This window comes from Oncorhynchus mykiss, chromosome 5 (genome assembly GCF_057628025.1).
Source record: "Oncorhynchus mykiss isolate SJ-2025 chromosome 5, ASM5762802v1, whole genome shotgun sequence".
Classification (NCBI taxonomy): domain Eukaryota; kingdom Metazoa; phylum Chordata; class Actinopteri; order Salmoniformes; family Salmonidae; genus Oncorhynchus; species Oncorhynchus mykiss.
The window spans coordinates 97,194,021-97,208,660 of NC_143026.1; the positions used below are offsets into that span (position 1 = coordinate 97,194,021).

Genomic DNA, 14,640 nt, shown 5'->3' on the forward strand with positions numbered 1-14,640 from the left:
CAAAAATATCTAAAGACACTGAAGCAGCAAACTTTGTGGAAATTAATATTTGTGTCATTCTCAAAACTTTTGGCCACGACTGTACATCTCATCACCTGGTTTACATATTCATTCACGTCACAACTACTATGACAGATACACAGCCAGACTCGGGGGTATTACAGCCAGACTTGGGGGTATTACAGCCAGACTCGGGGGTACTACAGCTCTAATGATATAGTTGAAGTCAGAAGTTTACATAGATTTAGGTTGGAGTCATTAAAGCTCGTTTTTCAACCACTCCACAAATTTCTTGTTAACAAACTATAGTTTTGGCAAGTCGGTTAGGACATCTACTTTGTGCATGAGAAGTATTTTTTACAACAATTGTTTACAGACAGATTATTTCACTTATAATTCACTGTATCACAATTCCAGTGGGTCAGAAGTTTGCATACACTAAGTTGACTGTGCCTTTAAACAGCTTAGAAAATTCCAGAAAATTATGTCATTGCTTTAGAAGCTTCGGGTTGGCTAATTGACATCATTTGAGTCAATTGGAGGTGTACCTGTGGATGTATTTCAAGGCCTACCTTCAAACTCAGTGCCTCTTAGCTTGACATCATGGGAAACTCAAAAGAAATCAGCCAAGACCTCAGAAAAAAATGTGTAGACCTCCACAAGTCTGGTCATCCTTGGGAGAAATCTCCAAATGCCTGAAGGTACCACGTTCATCTGTACAAACTATAGTACGCAAGTATAAACACCATGGGACCACGCAGCCGTCATACCGCTCAGGAAGGAGACGTGCTCTGTCTCCTAGAGATGAACGTACTTTGGTGTGAAAAGTGCAAATCAATCCCAGAACAACAGCAAAGGACCTTGTGAAGATGCTGGAGGAAACCGGTACAAAAGTAGCTATATCCACAGTAAAACAGGTCCTATATCGATATAACCTGAAAGGCCTCTCAGCAAGGAGGAAGTGGTCTAGGGCACTGCATTGCAGCGCTAGCTGTGCCACCAGAGACTCTGGATTCGCACCCAGGCTCTGGTATTGTTTTATGTTCTACGTCTGTTTGATACCAGATAAACCAATAGCAGACGTTTGATACCAGATAAACCAATAGCAGACGTTTGATGTTCTACGTCTGTTTGGCTGAAACACATAAGTGTGTGAACGGCTAGAGAGAGTTTGACTTCAGGTAGTTTTACAGGGATTTAGGGGTCAGGGATTAGGGTTGAACTGACCTTTGACCCATACAGGTACTGGGGCTGAGAGTTAGGGTTGTACTGACCTTTGACCCATACAGTTACTGGGTAGGGTTGTACTGACCTTTAACCCGTACAGGTACTGGGGCTGAGAGTTAGGGTTGAACTGACCTTTGACCCGTACAGGTACTGGGGCTGAGAGTTAGGGTTGAACTGACCTTTGACCCATACAGGTACTGGGGCTGAGAGTTAGGGTTGAACTGACCTTCGACCCGTACAGGTACTAGGGTTGTACTGACCTTTGAACCATACAGATACTAGGGCTGGGTAGGGTTATATTGACCTTGGACCCGTACAGGTACTGGGGCTGGGTAGGGTTGTACTGACCTTTGACCCATACAGGTACTGGGGCTGGGCGTTGGGTGGCTTGTCCCTCTGGAACTCCTGTGAGAACGGCAGGACCGTGCGGACGAACCTAGAGAGAGGGATTGGTTGTTTTTAAAAAAAAGAGCTGTGATGGAAACAGGAAGTTTTGATGTCATTTTATAAATGCTGACAGAAAGTTTGTTAGACATGGTGTGATCTTTTTGTGTTAAACTGTTCATGAGGGAAATGGCAGGGGGAATGTGGAGTCACGTGATGACATGGTGTGTGTGGTCCTCTCACCACAACTCAGGGAACTATGCCGTTTATAAGACTACAAATTAAACTAGTGACGAACTTCACAAGGTGGTGAACGTGCACGTTGATCTTGATGCTTCTTTCCAATAAATATTGAGGTTCTGATGACATGAGGATCCATAATAATGTCATCATGTAGACTACTAGCCTGTCCACACTGTCTGGGAGCTGTTGGCTAGAACGAACGTACCAAGACCAGAGTCGGCACATTTTCTATTTACCGCAGCGGAGGAGTTGAAACTGGATGGAAACACATTGAACTTGATATTTTTATTCGGTACATGAAAACTGAAGCGCACTGTCATCACGCACTGACTTGTATCTGCAGTGCTAGAGGCGGCACTACAGACCCGAGTTTGATCCCGGACTGTGTGGAAGCTGACCGTGACCGGGAGACCCATGAGGCGGCGCACAATTGGCCCAGCGTCGTCCGGGTTAGGGGAGGGTTTGGCCCAGCGTCGTCCGGGTTAGGGGAGGGTTTGGCCCAGCGTCGTCCGGGTTAGGGGAGGGTTTGGCCCAGCATCGTCCGGGTTAGGGGAGGGTTTGGCCGGCAGGGATGTCCTTGTCCCATTGCACTCTAGCGACACCTTGTGGCGGGCCAGGTGCCTGCAAGCTGACTTCGGTCACCATGTGTACGGTGTTTCCTCCGACACATTGGTGCGGCTGGCTTCCGGGTTAAGCGAGCAGTGCATCAAGAAGCAGAGCGGCTTGGCCGGGTCGTGTTTTGGAGGATGCATGGCTCTCGACCTTCGCCTCTCCCGAGTCTGTACGGGAGTTGCAGCGATGGGACAAGACTGTAACTACCAATTGGATATCATGAAATTGGGGAGAAAAAGGGGTAAAATAAATGAAAGTCAGTTTGGTGGAAACACCACTGGTGAAGAAATGCTCAATCTCCTTTAATGTGGATTTTAGAATATTTGAATGAAAATCTGTCGCCATGGAAACGAGTCCACCTGATCTCTCATCAGCAGTAGTATTACAGTGTGACTGACTGCCTCATATGTAATGAAGCTTGTGCCAGTGTTCATAACCACCCCTCTGAGGGAAACAAGGACAGGTGGAAAGCTCATAATGTCAATGTTTAGAAAATGAGAAAAGATGTGTTAAAGAGAGCTCTCTGAATGGCCTTAATTCCTGTTACACTGGTCTGTCTGTGTGTGTGTGTGTAGTTGTAGCAGTGTGTAGTTGTAGTGTGTAGTTGTAGCAGTAGTGTGTAGTTGTAGGTGTGTAGTTGTAGTAATAGTAGTGTGTAATTGTAGTAGTAGTGTGTAGTTGTAGTAATAATAGTGTATAGTTGTAGTAGTGTGTAATTGTAGGAGCAGCGTGTAGTAGTGTTTAGTTGTTACCTGTTAGTAGATCCCTTGTAGCAGTAGTTGTGTGTAGTTGTAGCAGTAGTTGGGTGTGGTTGTGTAGTATTACTTGTGTGTAGTTGTAGCAGTAGTTGGGTGTAGTTGTGTTACCTGTTAGTAGATCCGTTGTAGCAGTAGTTGGGGAGGAAATCGTAGTTGAGTTCCCAGAAGACATGGAGTGTGATGCGTCCGTAGGGGGCGGAGACATTGTGATTGGCCTCCCGGAACATGGCGTCCATACTGTCCAGCGTCAGGAACTTAGACAGCAGCTTGTGGGTCATACGGTTGATGTTCATCAGACCTTCTAGTTCCTGTTACAAGGAGGAGGAGAAGACAGCTTGTGGGTCATACGGTTGATGTTCATCAGACCTTCTAGTTCCTGTTACAAGGAGGAGGAGAAGGAAGACAGTTTGTGGGTCATACGGTTGATGTTCATCAGACCTTCTAGTTCCTGTTACAAGGAGGAGGAGAAGACAGTTTGTGGGTCATACGGTTGATGTTCATCAGACCTTCTAGTTCCTGTTACAAGGAGGAGGAGAAGACAGCTTGTGGGTCATACGGTTGATGTTCATCAGACCTTCTAGTTCCTGTTACAAGGAGGAGGAGAAGACAATTTGTGGGTCATACGGTTGATGTTCATCAGACCTTCTAGTTCCTGTTACAAGGAGGAGAAGACAGCTTGTGGGTCATACGGTTGATGTTCATCAGACCTTCTAGTTCCTGTTACAAGGAGGAGGAGAAGACAGCTTGTGGGTCATACGGTTGATGTTCATCAGACCTTCTAGTTCCTGTTACAAGGAGGAGGAGAAGGAAGACAGTTTGTGGGTCATACGGTTGATGTTCATCAGACCTTCTAGTTCCTGTTACAAGGAGGAGGAGAAGACAGTTTGTGGGTCATACGGTTGATGTTCATCAGACCTTCTAGTTCCTGTTACAAGGAGGAGGAGAAGACAGTTTGTGGGTCATACGGTTGATGTTCATCAGACCTTCTAGTTCCTGTTACAAGGAGGAGGAGAAGACAGCTTGTGGGTCATACGGTTGATGTTCATCAGACCTTCTAGTTCCTGTTACAAGGAGGGGGAGAAGACAGTTTGTGGGTCATACGGTTGATGTTCATCAGACCTTCTAGTTCCTGTTACAAGGAGGGGGAGAAGACAGTTTGTGGGTCATACGGTTGATGTTCATCAGACCTTCTAGTTCCTGTTACAAGGAGGAGGAGAAGGAAGACAGTTTGTGGGTCATACGGTTGATGTTCATCAGACCTTCTAGTTCCTGTTACAAGGAGGAGGAGAAGACAGTTTGTGGGTCATACGGTTGATGTTCATCAGACCTTCTAGTTCCTGTTACAAGGAGGAGGAGAAGACAGTTTGTGGGTCATACGGTTGATGTTCATCAGACCTTCTAGTTCCTGTTACAAGGAGGAGGAGAAGACAGCTTGTGGGTCATACGGTTGATGTTCATCAGACCTTCTAGTTCCTGTTACAAGGAGGAGGAGAAGACAGTTTGTGGGTCATACGGTTGATGTTCATCAGACCTTCTAGTTCCTGTTACAAGGAGGAGGAGAAGACAGTTTGTGGGTCATACGGTTGATGTTCATCAGACCTTCTAGTTCCTGTTACAAGGAGGGGGAGAAGACAGTTTGTGGGTCATACGGATGATGTCCAATCAGACCTTCTAGTTCCTGTTACAAGGAGGGGGAGAAGACAGTTTGTGGGTCATACAGATGATGTCCAATCAGACCTTCTAGTTCCTGTTACAAGGAAGGAGGAGAAGACAGCTTGCGGGTCATACGGTTGATGTTCATCCTGACCCCTCCTGTCTTAGCCTCCAGTATTTATACTGCAGTAGTTTGTGTCGGGGGGCTAGGGTCCGTTTGTTATATCTGGAGTACTTCTCCTGTCCTATCCGGTGTCCTGTGTGAATTTAAGTGTGCTCTCTCTAATTCTCTCTCTCGCTCTCTCTCAGAGGACCTGAGCCCTGGGACCATGCCTCAGAACTACCTGACATGATGACTCCTTGCTGTCCCCAGTCCACCTGGCCGTGCTGCTGCTCCAGTTTCAACTGTTCTGCCTTATTATTATTGGACCATGCTGGTCATTTATGAACATTTGAACATCTTGTCCATGTTCTGTTATAATCTCCACCCGGCACAGCCAGAAGAGGACTGGCCACCCCACATAGCCTGGTTCCTCTCTAGGTTTCTTCCTAGGTTTTGGCCTTTCTAGGGAGTTTTTCCTATCCACCATGCTTCTACACCTGCATTGATTGCTGTTTGGGGTTTTAGGCTGCGTTTCTGTACAGCACCTTGAGACATCAGCTGATGTATGAAGGGCTTTATAAATAAATGTGATTTGATCAGACCTTCTAGTTCCCAGAGAAAACAGTGAAAACACTGACACACTTAAAGCAGGTCGTACCACGATGGATGTGAGGTCCTCGCTCTCAAAGCGGTTGATGGCCAGCTCCAGAGACTTGTAGAGAGCAGCAGACACTCTCTGGGTGATCAGACGGTTCAGGTCTATGGAACGACCCAGCAGCTAGAGAGAGGAGAGGAACCAACATGAGACACAACCCAGACAGACAAGGACTACATGAAGTAAAGAGAGATGCAACACTGGGACGGGAAGTAGTGGGGGAGTAGTGGAGCAGTGGGTTGGGTAGTGGAGTAGTGGGGGAGTAGTGGGTTGAGTAGGAGTGGAGTAGTGGGGGAGTAGTGGAGTAGTGGGTTGGGTAGTGGAGTAGTGGGGGAGTAGTGGGTTGAGTAGGAGTGGAGTAGTGGGGGAGTAGTGGAGCAGTGGGTTGGGTAGTGGAGTAGTGGGGGAGTAGTGGGTTGAGTAGGAGTGGAGTAGTGGGGGAGTAGTGGAGCAGTGGGTTGAGTAGGAGTGGAGTAGTGGGGGAGTAGTGGAGTAGTGGGTTGAGTAGTGGGGGAGTAGTGGGGTAGTGGGTTGAGTAGTGGGGGAGTAGTGGGGTAGTGGGTTGAGTAGTGGGGGAGTAGTGGGGTAGTGGGTTGAGTAGGAGTGGAGTAGTGGGGGAGTAGTGGGTTGAGTAGTGGGGGAGTAGTGGGGTAGTGGAGTAGTGGGTTGAGTAGGAGTGGAGTAGTGGGGTAGTGGGGGAGTAGTGGGGTAGTGGGGGAGTAGTGGGGTAGTGGGTTGAGTAGTGGGGGGAGTAGTGGGGGAGTAGTGGAGTAGTGGGTTGAGTAGTGGGGGAGTAGTGGGGTAGTGGGTTGAGTAGTGGGGGAGTAGTGGGGTAGTGGGTTGAGTAGGAGTGGAGTAGTGGGGGAGTAGTGGGTTGAGTAGTGGGGGAGTAGTGGGGTAGTGGAGTAGTGGGTTGAGTAGGAGTGGAGTAGTGGGGGAGTAGTGGGTTGAGTAGTGGGGGAGTAGTGGGGTAGTGGGGGAGTAGTGGGGGGAGTAGTGGGGGAGTGGGGGAGTAGTGGGGGAGTAGTGGGGGAGTAGTGGAGTAGTGGGTTGAGTAGTGGGGGAGTAGTGGGGGGAGTAGTGGGGGAGTAGTGGAGTAGTGGGGGAGTAGTGGGGGAGTAGTGGAGTAGTGGGTTGAGTAGTGGGGGAGTAGTGGGGTAGTGGGTTGAGTAGTGGGGGGAGTAGTGGGGGAGTAGTGGAGTAGTGGGGGAGTAGTGGGGGAGTAGTGGAGTAGTGGGGGAGTAGTGGGTTGAGTAGGAGTGGAGTAGTGGGGGAGTAGTGGGTTGAGTAGTGGGGGAGTAGTGGAGTAGTGGGTTGAGTAGGAGTGGAGTAGTGGGGGAGTAGTGGGTTGAGTAGTGGGGGAGTAGTGGAGTAGTGGGGGAGTAGTGGGGGAGTAGTGGAGTAGTGGGGGAGTAGTGGAGTAGTGGGTTGAGTAGGAGTGGAGTAGTGGGGGAGTAGTGGGGGAGTAGTGGAGTAGTGGGGGGAGTAGTGGGGGAGTAGTGGAGTAGTGGGGGAGTAGTGGGGGAGTAGTGGAGTAGTGGGTTGAGTAGGAGTGGAGTAGTGGGGGAGTAGTGGGTTGAGTAGTGGGGTAGTGGGGGAGTAGTGGGGGAGTAGTGGAGTAGTGGGTTGAGTAGGAGTGGAGTAGTGGGGGAGTAGTGGGGGAGTAGTGGAGTAGTGGGGGGAGTAGTGGGGGAGTAGTGGAGTAGTGGGGGAGTAGTGGGGGAGTAGTGGAGTAGTGGGTTGAGTAGGAGTGGAGTAGTGGGGGAGTAGTGGGGGAGTAGTGGAGTAGTGGGGGAGTAGTGGGTTGAGTAGGAGTGGAGTAGTGGGGGAGTAGTGGGGGAGTAGTGGAGTAGTGGGGGAGTGGGGGGTGAAGTACAGAGAGGCAACACTGGGATGGGGAGTAGTGGGGGGAGTAGTGGGGCAGTGGGTTGAGTAGGAGTGGAGTAGTGGGGGGAGTGGGGGAGTAGTGGACATCAGCTGTTCGTTTTATTGAGTTGTCATTGGATGACACAGTTCTCATCACCTCACACATTAACAGAGGAGCGGTCTAGGCGGTAAATCTAAGACCTGTGGCAATTATATCAGATCCAACCCAGATACATTATGAAAATAAATCTGAATTTAGGACCTGGACCCGCTTGGATATCGGAATTTCGGGTCTGTTGCACCCGTGAATACCTCTAGTTGGAGGGTTAGGGGTCAGAGGTTAGGGGTCATCTGGACTTGGTGTTGTTTTAGCAATCTCGAAGGCAGTTCGAGGGTTAGGGGTCAGATGGTTACCTGGACTTGCCGATTATTTAGCCTGGGTCTAGTAGTGGTTGGAGGGTTAGAGGTCAGAGGGTTACCTGTACGTGCCATTGTTTCAACAGGGTCTAGCAGCGGTTGGAGGGTTAGGGGGTCAGAGGTCAAGGTACATGGCGTTGTTTCAGCAGGGTCTCGTAGCGGTTGGAGGGTTAGGGGTCAGAGGTCAGGGGGTTACCTGAACGTGGCGTTGTTTCAACAGGGTCTCGTAGAGGTTGGACGGTTAGGGGGTCAGAGGTCAGGGGGTTACCTGAACGTGGCGTTGTTTCAGCAGGGTCTTGTAGCGGTTAGGGGTCAGAGGTCAGGGGGTTACCTGAACGTGGCGTTGTTTCAACAGGGTCTCGTAGCGGTTGGAGGGTCAGAGGTCAGGGGGTTACCTGAACGTGGCGTTGTTTCAACAGGGTCTCGTAGCGGTTGGAGGGTCAGAGGTCAGGGGGTTACCTGAACGTGGCGTTGTTTCAACAGGGTCTCGTAGAGGTTGGACGGTTAGGGGGTCAGAGGTCAGGGGGTTAACTGAACGGGGCGTTGTTTCAGCAGGGTCTCGTAGCGGTTGGAGGGTTAGGGGTCAGAGGTCAGGGGGTTACCTGAACATGGCGTTGTTTCAGCAGGGTCTCGTAGCGGTTGGACGCGGGCCAGGGGATGTTAGCTCCCTGGTTCTTACAGTCCGCTCTCAGACGCTTGTCCAGTAGCAGACTGAGGAGAAGAGAAACACCATATAAACAATAAGACAACCAGAGAGAGACCCTACTTTAGTTAAACACGCTGGGCAGAAGGGTACAGAAGTCAAAGGGGAATCTCCTGTAAACAGCTGAGAGATAAGAAATGAGGAGGACACATGTAGAAGGGCCAGTATTGAATGAGGAGGACACGCGTAGAAGGGCCAGTATTGAATGAGGAGGACACGCGTAGAAGGGCCAGTATTGAATGAGGAGGACACGCGTAGAAGGGCCAGTATTGAATGAGGAGGACACGCGTAGAAGGGCCAGTATTGAATGAGGAGGACACACGTAGAAGGGCCAGTATTGAATGAGGAGGACACACGTAGAAGGGCCAGTATTGAATGAGGAGGACACACGTAGAAGGGCCAGTATTGAATGAGGAGGACACATGTTGAAGTTCTTCTTGAGGACTTATAAGGAACTGGGGACATTGTAGATTTGAAATTACCCCCTAAAATCAGACAACTGGAATCTAAAATGGGTATAGCAGATAAAAAGGTAGAAATTAAACTTGTGTCATTTCAATTGGGTGCATAAACACTGTCCAAAACAACAGTTTAACAGGGTAATTAGCCCCTTTGATGTTCCACAAAATGTACTTCATGCTATTATTTGTCACCCGGAGCACCCCCATTACACACCCGTCATTAAGCAAGGAATACCAAAACACCAGGGTAACACCAGGCAGGGTAACACCAGGCAGGATAACACCAGGCAGGATAACACCAGGCAGGGTAACACCAGGCAGGATAACACCAGGCAGGGTAACACCAGGCAGGGTAACACCAGGCAGGGTAACACCAGGCAGGGTAACACCAGGCAGGGTAACACCAGGCAGGGTAACACCAGGCAGGGTAACACCAGGTAGGGTAACACCAGGTAGGGTAACACCAGGTAGGGTAACACCAGGCAGGGTAACACCAGGCAGGGTAACACCAGGCAGGGTAACACCAGGCAGGGTAACACCAGGCAGGGTAACACCAGGCAGGGTAACACCAGGCAGGGTAACACCAGGTAGGGTAACACCAGGCAGGGTAACACCAGGCAGGGTAACACCAGGCAGGATAACACCAGGCAGGATAACACCAGGCAGGGTAACACCAGGCAGGGTAACACCAGGCAGGGTAACACCAGGATAACACCAGGCAGGGTAACACCAGGATAACACCAGGATAACACCAGGATAACACCAGGCAGGGTAACACCAGGATAACACCAGGATAACACCAGGATAACACCAGGCAGGGTAACACCAGGCAGGGTAACACCAGGCAGGGTAACACCAGGCAGGGTAACACCAGGCAGGGTAACACCAGGCAGGGTAACACCAGGCAGGGTAACACCAGGCAGGGTAACACCAGGCTGGGTAACACCAGGCAGGGTAACACCAGGATAACACCAGGCAGGGTAACACCAGGATAACACCAGGATAACACCAGGATAACACCAGGCAGGATAACACCAGGGTAAGACCAGGCAGGATAACACCAAGGTAACACCAGGCAGGATAACACCAGGGTAACACCAGGCAGGATAACACCAGGGTAACACCAGGCAGGATAACACCAGGGTAACACCAGGCAGGATAACACCAGGGTAACACCAGGCAGGATAACACCAGGGTAACACCAGGCAGGGTAACACCAGGGTAACACCAGGCAGGGTAACACCAGGGTAACACCAGGCAGGGTAACACCTGGATAACACCAGACAGGGTAACACCAGGGTAACACCAGGGTAACACCAGGCAGGGTAACACCAGGATAACACCAGGCAGGGTAACACCAGGCAGGATACTACCAGGGTAACACCAGGATAACACCAGGGTAACACCAGGGTAACACCAGGGTAACACCAGGGTAACACCAGGGTAACACCAGGGTAACACCAGGCAGGGTAACACCTGGCAGGATAACACCTGGCAGGATAACACCAGGCAGGATAACACCAGGCAGGATAACACCAGGCAGGATAACACCAGGCAGGGTAACACCAGGCAGGGTAACACCAGGCAGGGTAACACCAGGCAGGGTAACACCAGGCAGGGTAACACCAGGGAGGATACTACCAGGGTAACACCAGGATAACACCAGGGTAACACCAGGGTAACACCAGGGTAACACCAGGCAGGGTAACACCAGGGTAACACCAGGCAGGATACTACCAGGATAACACCAGGCAGGGTAACACCAGGCAGGGTAACACCAGGCAGGGTAACACACCAGGCAGGGTAACACCAGGCAGGGTAACACCAGGCAGGGTAACACCAGGCAGGGTAACACCAGGGTAACACCAGGCAGGGTAACACCAGGCAGGGTAACACCAGGCAGGGTAACACCAGGCAGGGTAACACCAGGCAGGGTAACACCAGGGTAACACCAGGGTAACACCAGGGTAAAATCAACTGAAAAGACAATGACAACTAAACAATTCAACCTCCCCCTCAGACAACACCTCCCCAAACAAGGTACAGGTCTAGATAGACTGTGAGAAGAAAACAGTCTGAGAGTGCAGTGTCAGAGACACCGGTAGTCAGGTCAGAGACACCGGTAGTCAGGTCAGAGACACCGGTAGTCAGGTCAAAAACACCGCTAGTCAGGTCGGAGATACCGCTAGTCAGGTCGGAGATACCGCTAGTCAGGTCGGAGATACCGCTAGTCAGGTCGGAGATACCGCTAGTCAGGTCGGAGATACCGCTAGTCAGGTCGGAGATACCGCTAGTCAGGTCGGAGATACCGCTAGTCAGGTCAGAGACACCGGTAGTCAGGTCGGAGACACCGGTAGTCAGGTCAGAGACACCGCTAGTCAGGTCAGAGACACCGGTAGTCAGGTCGGAGATACCGGTAGTCAGGTCGGAGATACCGGTAGTCAGGTCGGAGATACCGCTAGTCAGGTCGGAGACACCGGTAGTCAGGTCGGAGACACCGCTAGTCAGGTCAGAGACACCGCTAGTCAGGTCAGAGACACCGCTAGTCAGGTCGGAGACACCGGTAGTCAGGTCAGAGACACCGCTAGTCAGGTCGGAGACACCGGTAGTCAGGTCAGAGACACCGGTAGTCAGGTCAGAGACACCGGTAGTCAGGTCAGAGACACCGGTAGTCAGGTCAGAGACACCGGTAGTCAGGTCAGAGACACCGGTAGTCAGGTCAGAGACACCGGTAGTCAGGTCAGAGACACCGGTAGTCAGGTCGGAGACACCGGTAGTCAGGTCGGAGACACCGCTAGTCAGGTCGGAGACACCGGTAGTCAGGTCGGAGACACCGCTAGTCAGGTCGGAGATACCGCTAGTCAGGTCGGAGACACCGCTAGTCAGGTCGGAGACACCGCTAGTCAGGTCGGAGACACCGGTAGTCAGGTCAGAGACACCGCTAGTCAGGTCGGAGATACCGCTAGTCAGGTCGGAGACACCGGTAGTCAGGTCAGAGACACCGGTAGTCAGGTCAGAGACACCGGTAGTCAGGTCGGAGACACCGGTAGTCAGGTCGGAGACACCGCTGGTCAGGTCGGAGACACCGGTAGTCAGGTCAAAGAGACACCGCTAGTCAGGTCGGAGATACCGCTAGTCAGGTCGGAGACACCGCTAGTCAGGTCGGAGACACCGGTAGTCAGGTCAGAGACACCGGTAGTCAGGTCAGAGACACCGCTAGTCAGGTCGGAGATACCGCTAGTCAGGTCGGAGACACCGCTAGTCAGGTCGGAGACACCGCTAGTCAGGTCGGAGACACCGGTAGTCAGGTCGGAGACACCGGTAGTCAGGTCGGAGACACCGCTAGTCAGGTCGGAGACACCGCTAGTCAGGTCGGAGACACCGCTAGTCAGGTCGGAGACACCGGTAGTCAGGTCAGAGACACCGCTAGTCAGGTCGGAGACACCGGTAGTCAGGTCAGAGACACCGCTAGTCAGGACGGAGACACCGGTAGTCAGGTCGGAGACACCGCTAGTCAGGTCGGAGACACCGGTAGTCAGGTCGGAGACACCGCTAGTCAGGTCGGAGACACCGCTAGTCAGGTCGGAGACACCGGTAGTCAGGTCAGAGACACCGGTAGTCAGGTCAGAGACACCGGTAGTCAGGTCAGAGACACCGGTAGTCAGGTCAGAGACACCGGTAGTCAGGTCGGAGACACCGCTAGTCAGGTCGGAGACACCGGTAGTCAGGTCGGAGACACCGCTAGTCAGGTCGGAGACACCGCTAGTCAGGTCGGAGACACCGGTAGTCAGGTCAGAGACACCGGTAGTCAGGTCAGAGACACCGGTAGTCAGGTCAGAGACACCGGTAGTCAGGTCAGAGACACCGGTAGTCAGGTCAGAGACACCGGTAGTCAGGTCGGAGACACCGCTAGTCAGGTCGGAGACACCGCTAGTCAGGTCGGAGACACCGGTAGTCAGGTCAGAGACACCGGTAGTCAGGTCAGAGACACCGGTAGTCAGGTCAGAGACACCGGTAGTCAGGTCAGAGACACCGGTAGTCAGGTCAGAGACACCGGTAGTCAGTTCAGAGACACCGGTAGTCAGGTCAGAGACACCGGTAGTCAGGTCAGAGACACCGCTAGTCAGGTCGGAGACACCGCTAGTCAGGTCGGAGACACCGCTAGTCAGGTCAGAGACACCGGTAGTCAGGTCAGAGATACCGGTAGTCAGGTCGGAGACACCGGTAGTCAGGTCGGAGACACCGGTAGTCAGGTCAGAGACACCGGTAGTCAGGTCAGAGACACCGCTAGTCAGGTCGGAGATACCGGTAGTCAGGTCAGAGACACCGGTAGTCAGGTCAGAGACACCGGTAGTCAGGTCGGAGACACCGCTAGTCAGGTCAGAGACACCGCTAGTCAGGTCGGAGATACCGGTAGTCAGGTCAGAGACACCGGTAGTCAGGTCAGAGACACCGGTAGTCAGGTCGGAGACACCGCTAGTCAGGTCGGAGACACCGCTAGTCAGGTCGGAGACACCGGTAGTCAGGTCGGAGACACCGGTAGTCAGGTCAGAGACACCGGTAGTCAGGTCAGAGATACCGCTAGTCAGGTCAGAGATACCGCTAGTCAGGTCAGAGACACCGGTAGTCAGGTCGGAGACACCGCTAGTCAGGTCGGAGACACCGCTAGTCAGGTCGGAGACACCGCTAGTCAGGTCGGAGACACCGGTAGTCAGGTCGGAGACACCGCTAGTCAGGTCGGAGACACCGGTAGTCAGGTCGGAGACACCGCTAGTCAGGTCGGAGACACCGGTAGTCAGGTCAGAGACACCGCTAGTCAGGTCAGAGACACCGGTAGTCAGGTCAGAGATACCGGTAGTCAGGTCGGAGACACCGGTAGTCAGGTCAGAGACACCGGTAGTCAGGTCAGAGACACCGGTAGTCAGGTCAGAGACACCGGTAGTCAGGTCAGAGATACCGGTAGTCAGGTCGGAGATACCGGTAGTCAGGTCGGAGACACCGGTAGTCAGGTCGGAGATACCGGTAGTCAGGTCGGAGATACCGGTAGTCAGGTCGGAGATACCGGTAGTCAGGTCGGAGATACCGCTAGTCAGGTCGGAGATACCGGTAGTCAGGTCGGAGACACCGGTAGTCAGGTCAGAGACACCGGTAGTCAGGTCGGAGATACCGGTAGTCAGGTCAGAGACACCGGTAGTCAGGTCAGAGATACCGGTAGTCAGGTCAGAGATACCGGTAGTCAGGTCAGAGACACCGGTAGTCAGGTCAGAGACACCGGTAGTCAGGTCAGAGACACCGGTAGTCAGGTCAGAGACACCGGTAGTCAGGTCAGAGACACCGGTAGTCAGGTCAGAGACACCGGTAGTCAGGTCAGAGACACCGGTAGTCAGGTCAGAGACACCGGTAGTCAGGTCGGAGATACCGGTAGTCAGGTCAGAGACACCGGTAGTCAGGTCGGAGATACCGGTAGTCAGGTCGGAGATACCGGTAGTCAGGTCAGAGACACCGGTAGTCAGGTCGGAGATACCGGTAGTCAGGTCGGAGATACCGGTAGTCAGGTC

At 52.2% G+C, this 14,640-nt stretch overlaps 1 protein-coding gene across 7 annotated transcripts in view; it reads right to left on the minus strand.

Moving 5' to 3' along the window:
- LOC110524889 (cytoplasmic FMR1-interacting protein 1 homolog) overlaps window positions 1–14,640 on the minus strand; it is an 80,628-nt gene that overhangs the window by 14,477 nt on the left and 51,511 nt on the right. For 3 of the 7 annotated variants that reach the window (XM_090236525.1, XM_090236526.1, XM_090236527.1), the window contains 4 exons: window positions 8,521–8,629; window positions 5,639–5,758; window positions 3,333–3,532; window positions 1,576–1,663 (listed from right to left, as the gene is read on the minus strand). In XM_090236525.1, coding sequence (XP_090092651.1) covers window positions 1,576–1,663; window positions 3,333–3,532; window positions 5,639–5,758; window positions 8,521–8,629 — 517 coding nt within the window. Of the gene's footprint in view, window positions 1–1,575; window positions 1,664–3,332; window positions 3,533–4,607; window positions 4,698–4,739; window positions 4,972–5,638; window positions 5,759–8,520; window positions 8,630–14,640 lie in introns of those variants that run through there. The other 4 variants (XM_090236528.1, XM_090236529.1, XM_090236530.1 and 1 more) reach the window with 3 other exon arrangements.